Source organism: Giraffa tippelskirchi, chromosome 4 (genome assembly GCF_054371585.1).
Source record: "Giraffa tippelskirchi isolate mGirTip1 chromosome 4, T2T-mGirTip1v1.2.pri, whole genome shotgun sequence".
In the NCBI taxonomy this organism is placed as follows: domain Eukaryota; kingdom Metazoa; phylum Chordata; class Mammalia; order Artiodactyla; family Giraffidae; genus Giraffa; species Giraffa tippelskirchi.
The window spans coordinates 192903306-192917839 of NC_137278.1; the positions used below are offsets into that span (position 1 = coordinate 192903306).

The 14534-nt window shown below is 40.0% G+C and overlaps 1 protein-coding gene across 1 annotated transcript in view; it reads right to left on the reverse strand.

Annotated features, from left to right (window-relative positions):
• Positions 1-2589: 2589 nt before the first annotated feature.
• LOC145545269 (uncharacterized) overlaps positions 2590-14534 on the reverse strand; it is a 40259-nt gene continuing 28314 nt past the window's right edge. The window contains exons 3-4 of the mRNA XM_081589339.1: positions 4168-4529; positions 2590-2673 (exon numbers count right to left, since the gene is read on the reverse strand). Coding sequence (XP_081445465.1) covers positions 4186-4529 — 344 coding nt within the window. The 3' untranslated portion in view covers positions 2590-2673; positions 4168-4185. The remainder of the gene's footprint in view (positions 2674-4167; positions 4530-14534) is intronic.

Here is a 14534-nt window from a genome sequence, read left to right on the forward strand (position 1 = left end):
TATTTTGTAAGTATCAAAATTAGTAGGAGATTCAATGGACAGAGAATGAGAGAGAGAACAACCTTACTTACAAGAACAAATCACAATTTCTAGGATCAAACAACTAGAAACACAAGTAGTTCACTAAATGAGGGTAAACATGAACTTCTGGAGAGGGAAATGCAATATTCTAAAAGAGGCAATATTTCTGGGGTTCTGAAGTATTTTGATTTGCACTGCTCTTCTCACTTCCATGTCTGGTTTCATCCTCTGCACATTCACTACCTCTGTTAACTTTCATCTAGTCATTCCAATTCCAGAATTTTGTTCATCTTTCTTGTTTGCTGTATCTTCTCTCATATTCTTCTTATCCTTGGCCATTAATTACTTTAAAATTTCATTATTATAGTTTTATTTGGGCATCGGTAAAAACATAAATAAATATATATGTCCAATGTACTACATTTAAATTAAAAACTTAATGATCTTTTTAATGTCCCGTCTGATCCTGTAACTTCCTGGCTTAACATTCTGTTAGCATTCCAATATCCAATACTCCAATATCATTAGGTTAAAAGGACAAATTCCCTGATAGATTAAAAGAACTTGTATAAATCAGCCTTTGCTGCTCCGTTCTTTTTTGTTTTGTCTTTTTGCACTTTTAAGTTATTTTCCTAGGCAAAGAACTGTTAGCTATGTTCATAATTTTAGGAGAAGAATCTGCACAGTGCTTTTTTACTGGCTGCATCAAATAAAACATGACTGTGAGTTCATAATCAATTGGGTAATTATCACAAGATTGATGAGTAAATAACATATTTTTCAAACACAGGAATAATAATTTTAAGTGTACTAGCCCTGTTTTCTGTTTAACAATTAACAAATATAGTTTCCTACAGCAAAGTTCTGTAGTTTCAAACCTACCACTTAACAGTTCTGAGAAGTGCTAAAATGAACCTCTTAACATTATAGGAATTCTATTTGTCTTTTTAGTAAACTAATCTAGATGGAAACTTAAGTTTATGTTAAGGGGAAGAAAAAGTTTGGATTTTTCTAAAATTTTCACTAAATTTCTTTGTTTTCTAGCTAAACGTAGTCTATACTCACAATATCCTGGCTGTATGAAAAATGTACATTTTTGTCCAACAAATACTGGTTATTTAAATGAGGACTTGAACAACGTTCATGTGTTATATTTGGTTAGATTTACATTTTCTACAAAGCTGATGCAACTTTAAATTTGAGATCCCCTATTTCACAGGCCTCTTTTAATGCCCTGGGAGAAGCCTGGGAATTTTGTATTCATCATTTTGTACTGTTTCCCTGTTTACTGTACTAGTCATGTACTGATGTGAGAGTTGGTCTATAAAGAAGGCTAAGCGTCAGAGAACTGATGCTCAAATTGTGGTGCTGGAGAGGACTCTTGAGAGTCCCTTGGACAGCAAGGAGATCAATCAGTGGCTCCTAAAGGAAATCAACCCTGAATATTCATTGGAAGTACTGATGCTGAAGCTGAAGATCCAATACTTTGTCCACCCGTTGAGAAGAGCCAATACAATGGTAAAGATCCTGATGCTGGGAAAGATTGAGGGCAAAAGGAGAAGGGGGCGACAGAAGATGAAATGGTTAGTGTAACTGACTCAATGGACATCAGTTAGAGCAAACTCTGGGAGATGGTGGGGGACAGAGAAGCCTGGTGTGCTACAGCCCATGGGGTCTCATAGAGTAAGACAACTGTTTACCTTACAGGAGCAATCTAAATTATATAAGCTTTTGGCTCCTTAAAATCTGGCTCCTTTCCACATTCAGCTGTTTCATTTTTAATCTAGAGAAGGACATCCTTTTTCTCCCCATAACGTTAACTTGGTGGTGTAAAAGGTTTTCTACATGTGTTAACTCATTACATTTATCCTCTAGAGTAGATATTATTATTATCCTCACTGTATGAGTGAGTAAACAAAGGCTCTGAAGCCTGAAGCAGCTTGCTAAGAGTCCAGAGCTAACATAAAGAGATAGGATTTAAACTCAAGTCTGGAGAACTCCAAATTCCTTTGGAGCATACCACCTCCTTTATGAAATACACTCAGGTTTTGTTAAAGAAAGGCCGGGGATCTAAGGAGGGAGAAAACTGAGAAATGTTTAAAAAAAAATATGGAAGTGGGGTATAGTAGACTCCAGAGAGTAAGGACCTAGAACCACTCATTTCTCTAGCAATAGCATCAATTATTTTGGAAATTTTAAGAATTTCGATCCTGTGCAACTTGTTACATTTGCAATATTTTCCTTATTTTCCTAACATTACTGGTGTCTTAATTAAAAGTGTAAAAAATAAAATAAAATATGGCCTTGGTGCTGTAGAAACCATGGAGAGAGAGGAACAGGTACCTGGCTTATTCTAGGGGGAAGGAGGAGGCAAAAGCAGGTTGAAAGGAGATACACATTCCTGTCCTCAAGCAAAGAACGAAGGGAAAATGTTTCCTAGAAAGGCAGCCCTGGAGGAAGCCATCCGGACTCATCGATGAGAACAGGTCTTTGATGCTCCTATGCTGGGTTTATAGCCCTCAAATTTCAGACTCACAAACACCCAGAATGAGACATGACACTTAGAAATTAGATGCTGATTGTTTTATTGGTAAATGGAGGATAGACTGCCTTCTTCCATGGCTTTCTGAAGGACACATATCTTCATATTTTCTGAAACAAAAAAAAAGAGGGAAGTTCAGAGAGTGTTGGAAATTGAGTTCATAGCCCTGCTGGTAACTGAAAGGAAGTTGTTGAGAGCCCAACTTCTCACTTTCTCTACTTCCTCCATGTCCTGTAATCTTCTAATGTTCTTGTTTATGATTAGTATGCATGTAACAGACAGTGAGTTCTAAATTGTTGCTTGCAAGATGAAGAAAGTTTTTTCTTAGGTTGTTTATCTCTAGGCTGCTATTTATAATGTTCAAACATGCATTATATTTACAAAGATGGTTGCTGCAGTATATCCTATAATAGCAAAAAGCCGAGGCCAGCCTAAGTGTCCATTGATAGAGCTTTAGTTAAAGAAATCATGGCACAGTCAGACAAAAGAATAGAATACAGTTAAAATGAAAATAAAACCAGAAGCAAACAGATCCGTATAGTTCTATAAAATGATATGGAATTTTTCTAAGAAATAAGTTATTTGACAAATGCTTACTAGACTTCTGGTACTGATAAATTTATAATGTATATAAATGTCGAATCACTAAGTAGTACATCTGAAACTAGTATAATATTGTACATCAACTGTATTTCAATAAAAATAAATAATAGATCACCCAAAATATGTTATTTGAAATAAGAACTTATAGATACATAAATAAAATAGTGTATCATTTGCAAATAAAAAGATAACATATGTTTGTGTGTGTGTGTGTGTTAGTCACTCAGTCATGTCTGACTCTTTGCAACCCCATGGACTGTAGCCCTCCTGGCTCCACTGTCCATGGGATTCTCCAGCCAAGAATACTGGAGTGGGTTGCTATGCCCTTCTCCAGGAGGATGAAGGGATGGAACCCAGGGATGGAACCCAGGTCTCCCACACTGCAGGCAGATTCTTTACCATTTGAGCTACCTGGGAAGTCTAAATATTCCCAAGGGGATGTTCAAAGGAGCTAATTGTGGTGGCCTTTGGGGAAGGAAGTGGGAAGGTAGGATGTAATATGATGTTAAGAATTAGCCTCATACTTTTCTCTTGTTTTCTTTTTTCCTTATTTTGAGCATATATTAAATCAAAAGTCAATACTTTAAAAACTAGATAACATTAGAAGCATAAAAATTAAAGTATCATTTATCAGGCACATGGGACCTGAGAGGTCTGGCAGGTGGAAACTTGAGAAGGGAAGTCATTGAGCCTGAGGAGGAGAAGAGGAGAGGACAAGGGAAAACACAGCTCTACTTTCTCATCACCAACCCACTTTACGACAGGTAGTCACCAGGGAAAAGGCAATCTATGGTCCATCTTTCTTAAAATCAGAATCACCTTGGATAGCATGTAATAAATACAAGGTCTTGCTACTTTATTCCAGAACATCTGAACTGAAATATTTAGACTGGAATCCAGGAGTAGGCAATTTCCACATATTTTCAGTTAATTCAATGACATAATAAAATGTGAGACTTGTAGGGGTTAGAACCTTTATGGAAAGTGAGCTTGAGTCATACCTGTCATCGAATTCCAGATTACTGGGTTGGTGGGCCTTGGGGAGGTCTTTGTGGGCCATGTCTTGGTGTTGGTGGTCTGTGATGTCTTTCAGGAGAAGGTGAAGAAGGATAGTGGTGACAATGTTGCTTTGGTGGGAGTGGTCTCTGCTGAGGTCCATCACCTTGTGGGCGTGGTCCCTGCTGAGGTCCATCACCTTGTGGGCGTGGTCCCTGCTGAGGTCCATCACCTTGTGGGGGTGGACTTTGCTGAGGTTCTCCTTCTAGGTTTTCGCCATTAGGAGGGGCTCCAGGTGGTGGTGTTTCAGGTTCCTCAGGAGGTCTCTGAAAGTGCTCAGGGGAGACCTGGTCTGGGTTCTCTGCATCTGTAGGATACAGCACAGGAATAGAAGAACTTGGTGACGGAAGGCACCCCTCTTATTTTGGTCTCTGGTCACCTTATCAGACAGTCCCTTTCTCCTAGGACTTGCTTGTCAACTACCAATTTCCCTCTCACCCTCAGCTTCATTTTGCAGGGTTCCTATTCATCCACATACTAGTGATATTGAATAGTAATTCTGTGTTCTTGAGACAAACAGGTGTCCTCAATTTGGCAAAAATAAAGTTATTGGATATCTTAGAATTCTCAGAGGATGCTTCCAAAGATAAAAGAAAGCGAATGGATTTTCGATGTCAGTTATGTTGCCGGTTATATTTGGGGTCAGTGATGTAACCTGACATCTGTGACTTCACTTCTGGCCAGTTGAATGCATATGTGGAATTTGCCTCCTCTATGACATGATGAGCAATAATAAAGAGAGATAGAGAGAAACACAAATAATGGTTTGCCTAAGGGTGACTAAATAATAGTGAGCAAAATTAATTACAGGGACAAAGGGACCCAGACTCCATTTCTTTACATTTCTTCTTAAACCGTATATTTAGAGAGAGGAATATTATGGAAGAAGGAACAAGTTGAGTGGTTGGCTCTCAATAGTCATTTCTGGTCTGAGGGTATATAGGCAGAAGTCTCCTGTGTCATCCAAGCTAATTGCTGTTGTTTAATCGTATCTGACTCTTTTGCGACCCCATGGACTGTAGGCTGCTATGTTCTTCTGTCCATGGGATTTCCCAGGCAAGAACAATGGAGTGGGTTGCCAGTTCTTTCTCCAATGAATCTTCCCAACCAAGGGATTGAACCCTCGTCTCCTGTGTTGCAGTTGGATTCTCGACCTCTGAGCCTTCTGGGAACGGTTTCTAGCATTAATCAGTTCTTGACAAGACAAAGATGATAGTAGGACACTGGAAAAATGAAAAGTAGCTAATGGAAAAAACAGTTGAATGAGAATTAATTAAGTCTTGCCATATATGGGGTAGGGAAGTCTTCACTGTTGCCTTCTAGGGAAAGAAGCAGAAGATGAAGTGTAAAGTAAGTTCAGGGCTCACAGCTGTTCTACAGGGAATGGGACTCTTCAACTACATCTCTATATCCCCGAAGTTAACTTGTCAGTCATTGTCTGTGATGCTATTGCAAAGGGAGGAAGACATGAAGCGATGGCAGGGTTGCTCCTGTGCTGAGGCTCAATCACCAAGTAAAAGAGAAAAGGCAGTTTTGTCCTCTGTGTGTGTGTGTAGCTTAGTTGCTCTGTCATGTCTGACTCTTGCAACCCAATAGACTATAGCCTGCCAGGCTCCTCTGCCCTTGGGATTCTCCAGGCAGGAATACTGGAGTGGGCTGCCACTTCCTTCTCCAGGGGAATCTTCCTGAGCCAGGAACTGAACTCAGGTCTCCTGCCTTGCAGGCAGACTTTTTACCTACCGAACTACAAGGGAAGCCTAGGATCCCTCAAATAGTAATGCTAATTTAGGTGAAGTGCTGGGCTATTTCAAAGTCATTTTTTAGTGGACTTCTGCCCTCTCAATTCATGAAATCCCTTACTTATGTTGACTTACATCCTATGAGAATTCTAAGATATCCATTCATGAAATCCTTTACTTATATTTCTCAAGGTGGGGCAACCAGGAGTAAACAAGTGGATACAAGCTTGCCCATATTGGGTGCAATACACTGAAATATTAAATGTGGATGAGAGTAAAATGAGACCACCAGTTCCTGGAATCTCTGTATATACATGTAGAGAAAGAGAGAGAGATTATCCTAGTCTCTGTCTTTGAAATAGCTCTGAATGGGCTTCACCTCCTCCATCCATCTGGCACCTCCTAACAAGGTCATCCTCATCTACTGCCTACTTTGATTACCACAACATCTTCACGAAGAAACACGTCTGTTCCAGTCGTACCTTTTTTGCAATGCATCCTCCATAACACAGTAGAGAGACTTTTGTTAAAAACTTACCTTGTCATTCCTCTGGTTAAAATTCTGGATTGGGTTGGAATCACACTTTAAATAAAGTATGAGGCCTTGGTGTCAACGAGGGTGTGAAGGGCCTTATCCTTGTCTTAAGAACTCTGTACCTCATCTTTCATTTTTGTTCTCTCTTACCAGCTTCCTCACTACAGTGTCATCCCTCAAGCCCCAAGCAGAGTCTCAGCACCCACCTCTTTCTTTCTCTTACCATCAAACAGGCCTTGAGCTGAGCTCAGGGCCAGCAAGGTCACTGAGAGCAGGATCAGCAGCATCTTGGAGGAAGCTTTGGAATGTTCTCAGCTCTGGGCTAGGAGAAACCAGGCAGCTTCCTTTATAAAGGGGACCAGAACAATGTTATCTTTTGAGTTTCACACTGGGCAGAACGTGTCACTGTATAGACACGGTTAGAGTTGGGACTTAGCCCAACAGGATTGAGAGGTTAGGTGTTATCAATGTGTCACTTCTTAAAGGGATAGGATGTGACTTGGGAAAAGATTTTGAAGGAAGGATATCTAAGCAATCAGAGCAGATAGAATTGTTCTGTCATCATATGATTTTCAGTCTGTTTAGTGATCTGTTTTTCTGTCCTTCCAATGTGTTTTTCATATGTATGGGGTATATTCAGTTCAGTTCAGTTCAGTTCAGTTCAGTCGCTCAGCCGTGTCAACTTTTTGCGACCCCGTGAACCGCAGCACAACAGGCCTCCCTATCCATCACCAACTCCTGGAGTTTACCCAAACTCATGTCCATCGAGTCGGTGATGTCATCCAGCCATCTCATCCTCTGTTGTCCCCTTCTCCTCCTGCCCTCAATCTTTCTCAGCATCAGGGTCTTTTCAAATGAGTCATCTCTTCACATCAGGTGGCCAAAGTATTGGAGTTTCAACATCAGTCCTTCCAATGAACACCCAGGACTGATCTCCTTTAGGCTGGACTGGTTGGATCTCCTCGCAGTCCAAGGGACTCTCAAGAGTCTTCTCCAACACCACAGTTCAAAAGCATCAATTCTTCAGTGCTCAGCTTTCTTTATAGTCCAACTCTCACATCCATACATGACTACTGGAAAAACCATAGCCTTGACTAGATGGACCTTTGTTGACAAAGTAATGTCTCTGCTTTTTAATATGCTGTCTAGGTTGGTCATAACTTTCCTTCCAGGACTAAGCATCTTTTAATTTCATGGCTGCAATCACCACCTGTAGTGATTTTGGAGCCCCCAAAAATAAAGCCACTGTTTCTACTGTTTCCCCATCTATTTCCCATGAAGTAATGGGACCAGATGCCATGACCTTAGTTTTCTGAATGTTGAGCTTTAAGCCAACTTTTTCACTCTCCTCTTTCACTTTCATCAAGAGGCTCTTTAGTTCATCTTTGCTTTCTGCCATAAGGGTGGTGTCATCTGCATATCTGAGGTTATTGATATTTCTCCCTGCAATCTTGATTCCAGTTTGTGCTTCTTCCAGCCCAGCATTTCTCATGAATGAGGTATATATGTATGTGCATTTGTGTGTGTGTGTTGGCAATGATCCTATTGCCCATCGTGAAACTGATCAATATTTCTGTCTATTTTTATGGCCGAAATGCCATCATTTATTTGTGTATCCTCATCTCTTATGTCTCCTACATTGGCAAGTGCGTTCTGTGCCACTAGCGCCACCTGGGAAGCCCCATACCTATCTACACCATATGTATATGATATGTAGCAAAACATGTTTATGATAGAGATCATCTCGGTTTAACTTTGAGAGATACATGGAAAACTCATACTTGGGCTCACATGGATAGCAGAAGGGTGGCCCTCAACCTACTCAAGTCCCCAACCATCATCCAAGATTACCTGGCTCTAACTGGGAAATCTTTATGTTGTAGAAAAAATGTAACTTAAGGCTTTCTATTCTTATTAAAGTTCTTGAAAGTTGTATTTAGTAAATGCAAATATAGATAGGAAATCCACCATAGAGTTTCTAGGACAGAGTCTAAGAGTGAAAGTCATTCAGTGGTGTTTGACTCTATTGACCCCATGGATTATATAGTCTATGGAATTTTCCAGTTTAGAATACTAGAGTGGGTTGTCTTTCCCTTCTCCAGGGGATCTACCCAACCCAGGAATTGAACCCAGGTATCCTGCATTGCAGATGGGTTCTTTACCAGCTGATCCACAGGGAAGCCCAAGAATACTGGAGTGGGTAGCCTATCCCTTCTCCAGAGGATCTTCCTGACCCAGGAATCGAACTGGGGTCTCCTGCAGAAGAAGTGAATTAATACATAGCTCCTAGAATGGGTCATGGATCATGTCATTTTATGTCTCTAAGAGTTCTTCCAAGCCACTTCCCTTTTCTAGAATCTTTTGTAAAATTCTGGTTGGGTTTTATTTTTTCTAGAAAGTATTTTTAACCCCCTACCCCCTGATAATTTAATGGTTGCAATTGTGTACTCCAGCACAAGAGTCTGATACCCCCTTTAAAGCCTCAATTGCATGTCAAGAATCTTCTATTTTGCAATTAGTTTCTACACTAGGAATTCATTTATTTGATCATCTAAATCAGACCTTTATCCTCTTCACTATTTTGTTGCTTGTATTTCACAAGTACTGTGTTTCCAAATTTTAAAAAATTATCTGCAATCTTCTTTTCAGTTGAGTATTCTATTATGTTGTTGAGTAGTTATCTGCTTGTCCTTTTATTTTAGAATGAGATTCATCAATATCATCACCTGCCACTTATTTCAGAATTATTGTAGCATTTATATAATTGTTCAGTTTTTGTGTGTGTGCTCAGTCACTTCAGTCGTGTCTGACTCTTTGCGACCCTATGGACTGCAGCCCACCAAGCTCCTCTGTCCATGGGATTCTCCAGGCAAGTATACTGGAGTGGGTTGCCATGCCCTCCTCCAGGGGATCTTCCCGACCCAGGGATCGAGCCTGCCTCTCTTATGTTTCCTGCACTGGCAGAGACAGGTTCATTTAAAGCTATCGTCACCTAGTGAAATTTTATGATGGTGTGCTTAGAGTATCTGAGGGAAAGCCACATATATATTGAGCTGGTAATCCCAAAGAACAGATCCCTTGACAAGTGTGGATGAGTAGGTCCCTTGCTATGCGTATAAGTCTGGGACTTTCTGATGCATTGCAGATAACATTACAGGAAGGCTTCCTGATAATTGGAGTTTATAACTGTACCCTTGCAGGGTGACTGGGCAGATTGGTTTCTTTTCCTGTCGTAATGAGGGATTTATTTCAGAAAGGGGACTGTATCCACATTTGGCAACGTGGAAAAGCTATGTAGCTAGTTGATGAGGCACATGGCTCCAGCTGGGCTTCGTGGGAGAAAATGAGCAGTTTCTTGGGATAAACAGGTCCCCTTACAGTATTGGGATGACTGTTTCTGGTTTCCTCAGACAATAATTTGGAAAGGAAAGGGGAGAAGATGAGTCTTGATCCGTGACTTTTGGTAGAACTTCTAGTGGGAAAGGAGAGTCAGAGATAAGGAAGAGAGGGAAGTGGCAGCCAGCTTGAGTAGGGGCTTGGAAGGAGTGGTCCTGCTCGAAGGCAGGCTTCCCTTTGGTTGGTGAGCTGTTCTAGGGCAGGGGTGGGTAGAAGAGAGAGTAGATATTCCATGTCATATTTTTCCAACCTGGCTTTATGTAGGTACTTCTAGCTTTATGCCATTAGTAGTGAGAACAATGTAAGCTTTTCTAGTTAGAGCCTGGTAGAACAAATACAATTTCCAAAAGTTCTTATTAAGACTTGCTAAAATCAAATGAAGTACATGTCTATTTTGAGAAGAATTAGAATATATATTTACTAATTTGAGGACATAAAGCTGAGGGTTCTATCACATTTGGTAGATACTGAAATCAAGTTTGAGAATACTCCCAGTTCAAAGATACAATCAACTGCGTATGAAGTTCTGTATTAGATTTAAAAGTGAATTACTCAAGAAGCAGTTTATGCAAACTCTAGTGTCATCTAGTAGGTAAGAAAATAAAATCATACTTAACATTCATTAACAGAAGTATGGTGAGTAGAGTTGGAGTTTAGCACGAATCTGGCTCTGAAGGAATGTTCCTGAGGTTTTCTTTTCTCCATCCATGAGGTTTGTCAGTCTTTTTCAGATAAATTCATGAATGGGCTTGGTGACATTGTAGAGATATACCAGGATAGATTCTCATCATTGTACATGATTTCAAGATGGATGGAAATGCTCAATGAAATCCAAATGTTTACTTTCTACTTGATGTCAGGTTTCCTTTTAAATACTGGTTTTGTTATGCCCATTGTAAAAATGTCCTTCCACTCAGGAACTTTTCCCAACTTCATAAGAAATGAGAGTGAATAGAAGTTGTCAATGTACCACAACAGAATAAATATCAGAAACTGTATCCCTAGATGAAACATAAAAAACACACCAGAAGAGGAAGTATGTAAACCTCCCACCAAGGATGAGGTTTAAGGTTAAAGGAAAGTAGAAAACAATTAGTTGCTTGGAGAAGCATAAGCTCTTTAATCTTTGTTGAGACTTCCAAACAATCCTTCAAGTTTTATTCTAATTATAAGTGACAATCTGGCTTTTTTTATTTTACATTTTCTTCATCAGAAATGTGTTGACTAATATCTTTTATCATGAACAACCCTTCCCTACTTGATTTTAAGGGAATTCTTTTAGGAATAGGTCTAGAATTTTAAGCTAAAACCTACATGTTAAAAATTCAAGCAACATTTTGTTTGTAAAAATTCATGGAATTCAATACTTTTACTACTAAGCAAGATATTAGGAAAATAAGTGAAATAAATATTAAATTCAAGAAAACAGAAAAAGGGAACACAAAGACATAAACCCAACAGAAGAGACAAAAATATAAAGCTAAAATCAGAATGAAAACAGAATTTTATATGAATCCAAGACTGTTATTTGCAGTAAATAAATAAAATAGTAAGCTAACTCAATTATGAAAGAACCCATGAGAGATTAAATGAAATCAGTTTAGAAATTTATGGCACAACTCTATGCCAACTGATTTTAAATTCTGAATAGAAGAGACTATCAATAAAACATAAATGAATGCAATTGAGTCAGGATTATATGAATAGACCAATATCAACGGATGAGATTGAGAAAGCTATTAAAAAGTTGTGTGCTATGCTATATTTAATCATGTCCGACTCTTTGTGACCCTATGGACTGTAGCCTGCCAGGCTCCTCTGTCCATGGGGATTCTCCAGGCAAGAATGCTGGAGTGGATTGCATGCCCTCCTTCAGGGAATCCTCCCACCCAGAGATAGAACCCAGGTCTCCTGCATTGCAGGCAGATTCTTTACCATCTGAAGCACCAGGGAAGCCCCAAAAGTATTAAAAAGTTACCCCTGTTAAAAAGGACAGTTCAGGAGCTTCCCTGGTGGTCTGGTGGTCAAGAACCCACCTTGCAATGCCGAGGACGTGGGTTTGATCTCTGGTTGGGAAACTAGGATAGCACATACTGCAGGGCAACTGAGCTCACACCTTGAACTACTGAGCCTGGACACAATTAGAGAGTCCACTCACCACAACAAAGATCCTGCATGACGCAACAAAGACACCATGTGCCACAACGAAGCCCTGACACAGCTAAATAACTAAGTAGATATTTTTTAAATTGGCTAATTATTATTAGCCAAGTAATTAATTAACTAAAAAAGGACAGTTCAATATCATTTTAAATGTTAGTTCTTTTAAATCTACAGGAATAGACAACTGTGCTATTTAAACTACTCTACAACATAGAGAAAAAGGAAAATTCCACACTTATTTTCGTAAAGCTATCACTATTTTGACAATAAAATATTCTGTATAAGCAGAAATATCTAAGTAACAGTTACATAACAAAAAATGAACAAATACATATGCTTATAAATTCCTTCAAGTTTTTTTAAGTAATAAAAACATTGAGAACTATCTTGCTGCTCTTCAGTCATTTAATGCAACCATGTAAATCATCGTCATGAGGAAAGCCCCCAATGGTCCAGTGGTTGGGGTTGGGAGGGGCTACCTAGGTGGCCCTAGAAGTAAAGAACCCGCCTGCTAATGCAGGAGATGCAAGAGACTCGGGTTCAATCCCTGGGTGGGGAAGATCTCCTGGAGAAGGAAATGGCAACCCACTCCAGTGTTCTTGCCTGGAGAATCCCACGAACAGAGGAGCCTGGCAGGCTACAGTCTATGGGGTTGCAAAGAGTAGGACATGATTGAGTGACAGAGTGCGCGCACGCACACACACACACACACACACACACACACACACACACCAGTGGTTAGGGCTCAGTGGGGGGCCTGGGTTCCATCCCTAGTTAGGGAACTAAGGTCCCACAAGCCAAGTGGTGTGGCTATATATATATGCTTAGTCACTCAGTTGTGTTCCACTCTTTGCGACCCCACGGACTGTAGCCCACCAGGCTCCTCTGTCCGTGGGATTCTCCAGGCCAAGAATACTGGAGTGGGTTGCCATGCCTCCTCCAGGAGATCATCCCAACCCAGGGATCGAACCCAGTTCTCCTGCATGGCAGCCAGATTCTTTACCGTCTGAGCCACTAGGGAAGCCCAAGAATACTGGAGTGGGTAGCTGATCCCTTTTCCAGGGGAACTTCCCAACCTAGGGGTCGAACTGGGTCTCCTGCATTGCAAGTGGATTCTTTCCCAGCTGAGCTACCAGGGAAGCCCATATAAACATATATATATATCTTTGTCATGAGATTTGGTCAAGAAAATTAAATAGAACACATATATTTACATTTCCTTTGGACCCAAATTCTCTGAAATGATAGAAAGTACTTTAAAAAAAAAGATTTCATAACATTTCTGAAAATTAACAGCATTAACTGAAAATATTAACAGAGATCATTAGCTGAGACTATTAACTGAGAGTTAGAAATTTATAAAGACTTCCTGAAGGTAGCATAAGCTGTAGATTAATGGAGAAAAGTGGAAGGAAACCCTTAGAGTTAAAAGCACATGCAAGAAGAGACAGTTAAGGAGGTGAGAATGGCTCAGTATTGAAGTTGAGTGGGTATCAGGAGTAGGAGGTGGCCTTCAAGGAAATGTTGCAATGGTTAATTGAGATAACATGCATTGAGAGCCTGCATCTTCAACACTCTGCCTCTCTTAACAATACTAAAGAGAGAATTCTAGTGCACTCACCTCTTGGTTAAAACACTGAATGTGTTTTCTGTTCTAACATCTAACAGGCAGCAAAGTGTCTAGACATCTAAGGTTATAGGTCTAAAGAAAATTGCAGCTGTTTGCAGACAATGATCATAAGTTTTTGGGAAAATGGTTTGAAACAAGCATATAATAGATGTACAGAAATGAGTGTGAAAATGCAAAAGTCATTTTTCCTTTAGTGATAATCAGCAGACAGTACAAGACAACCTGAAAGGACTCTTAACCACATTTCTTTTAGTAATCCTGAGAAGATAGTGAGTGTTTTCAGAAGATTTGGGAAGGGAACTGAAGCCTTGACAGAGTTTACTAAAGAGATTCATTTCCTAGTAATTTATAGGAAAGAATCAATAAAGAGAAGGGCATGGACAATAATTTTTAAAGATTTGTATCTCAGATTTTGGGGCTTCCCTAGTAGCTCAGTGGTAAAGGATCTGCCTGCCAGTTCAGGAGATGAGGGTTCGATCCCTGGGTCAGGACAATCCCCTGGGGAAAGAAATGATAATTCACTTCAGTATTCTTGCCTGAGCAATCCCATAGACCTACCATAGGCCTACCGTCCATGGGGTCAAAAAAGAGGCACAACTTAGTGACTGAACAACAGCAGCAACATCTCAGAGTTTAAATTTTCTGAATAATGGAACCTCTTACATGAAATGGCCAATCTTGCTATTGAATTGAGAACAGAAGTAATACTTGTTTCTCAAGCTTGGACATGCCTGCTTAAATATTGCAGCAGATCAGGGGAAAGTCATTCTGCCAACGATGGTCACAGTCAGCCATGAGAAACTAGAGTGTTCCAAAGCATGACCTTTCCTTGTTGGGGAAAGATGGCAT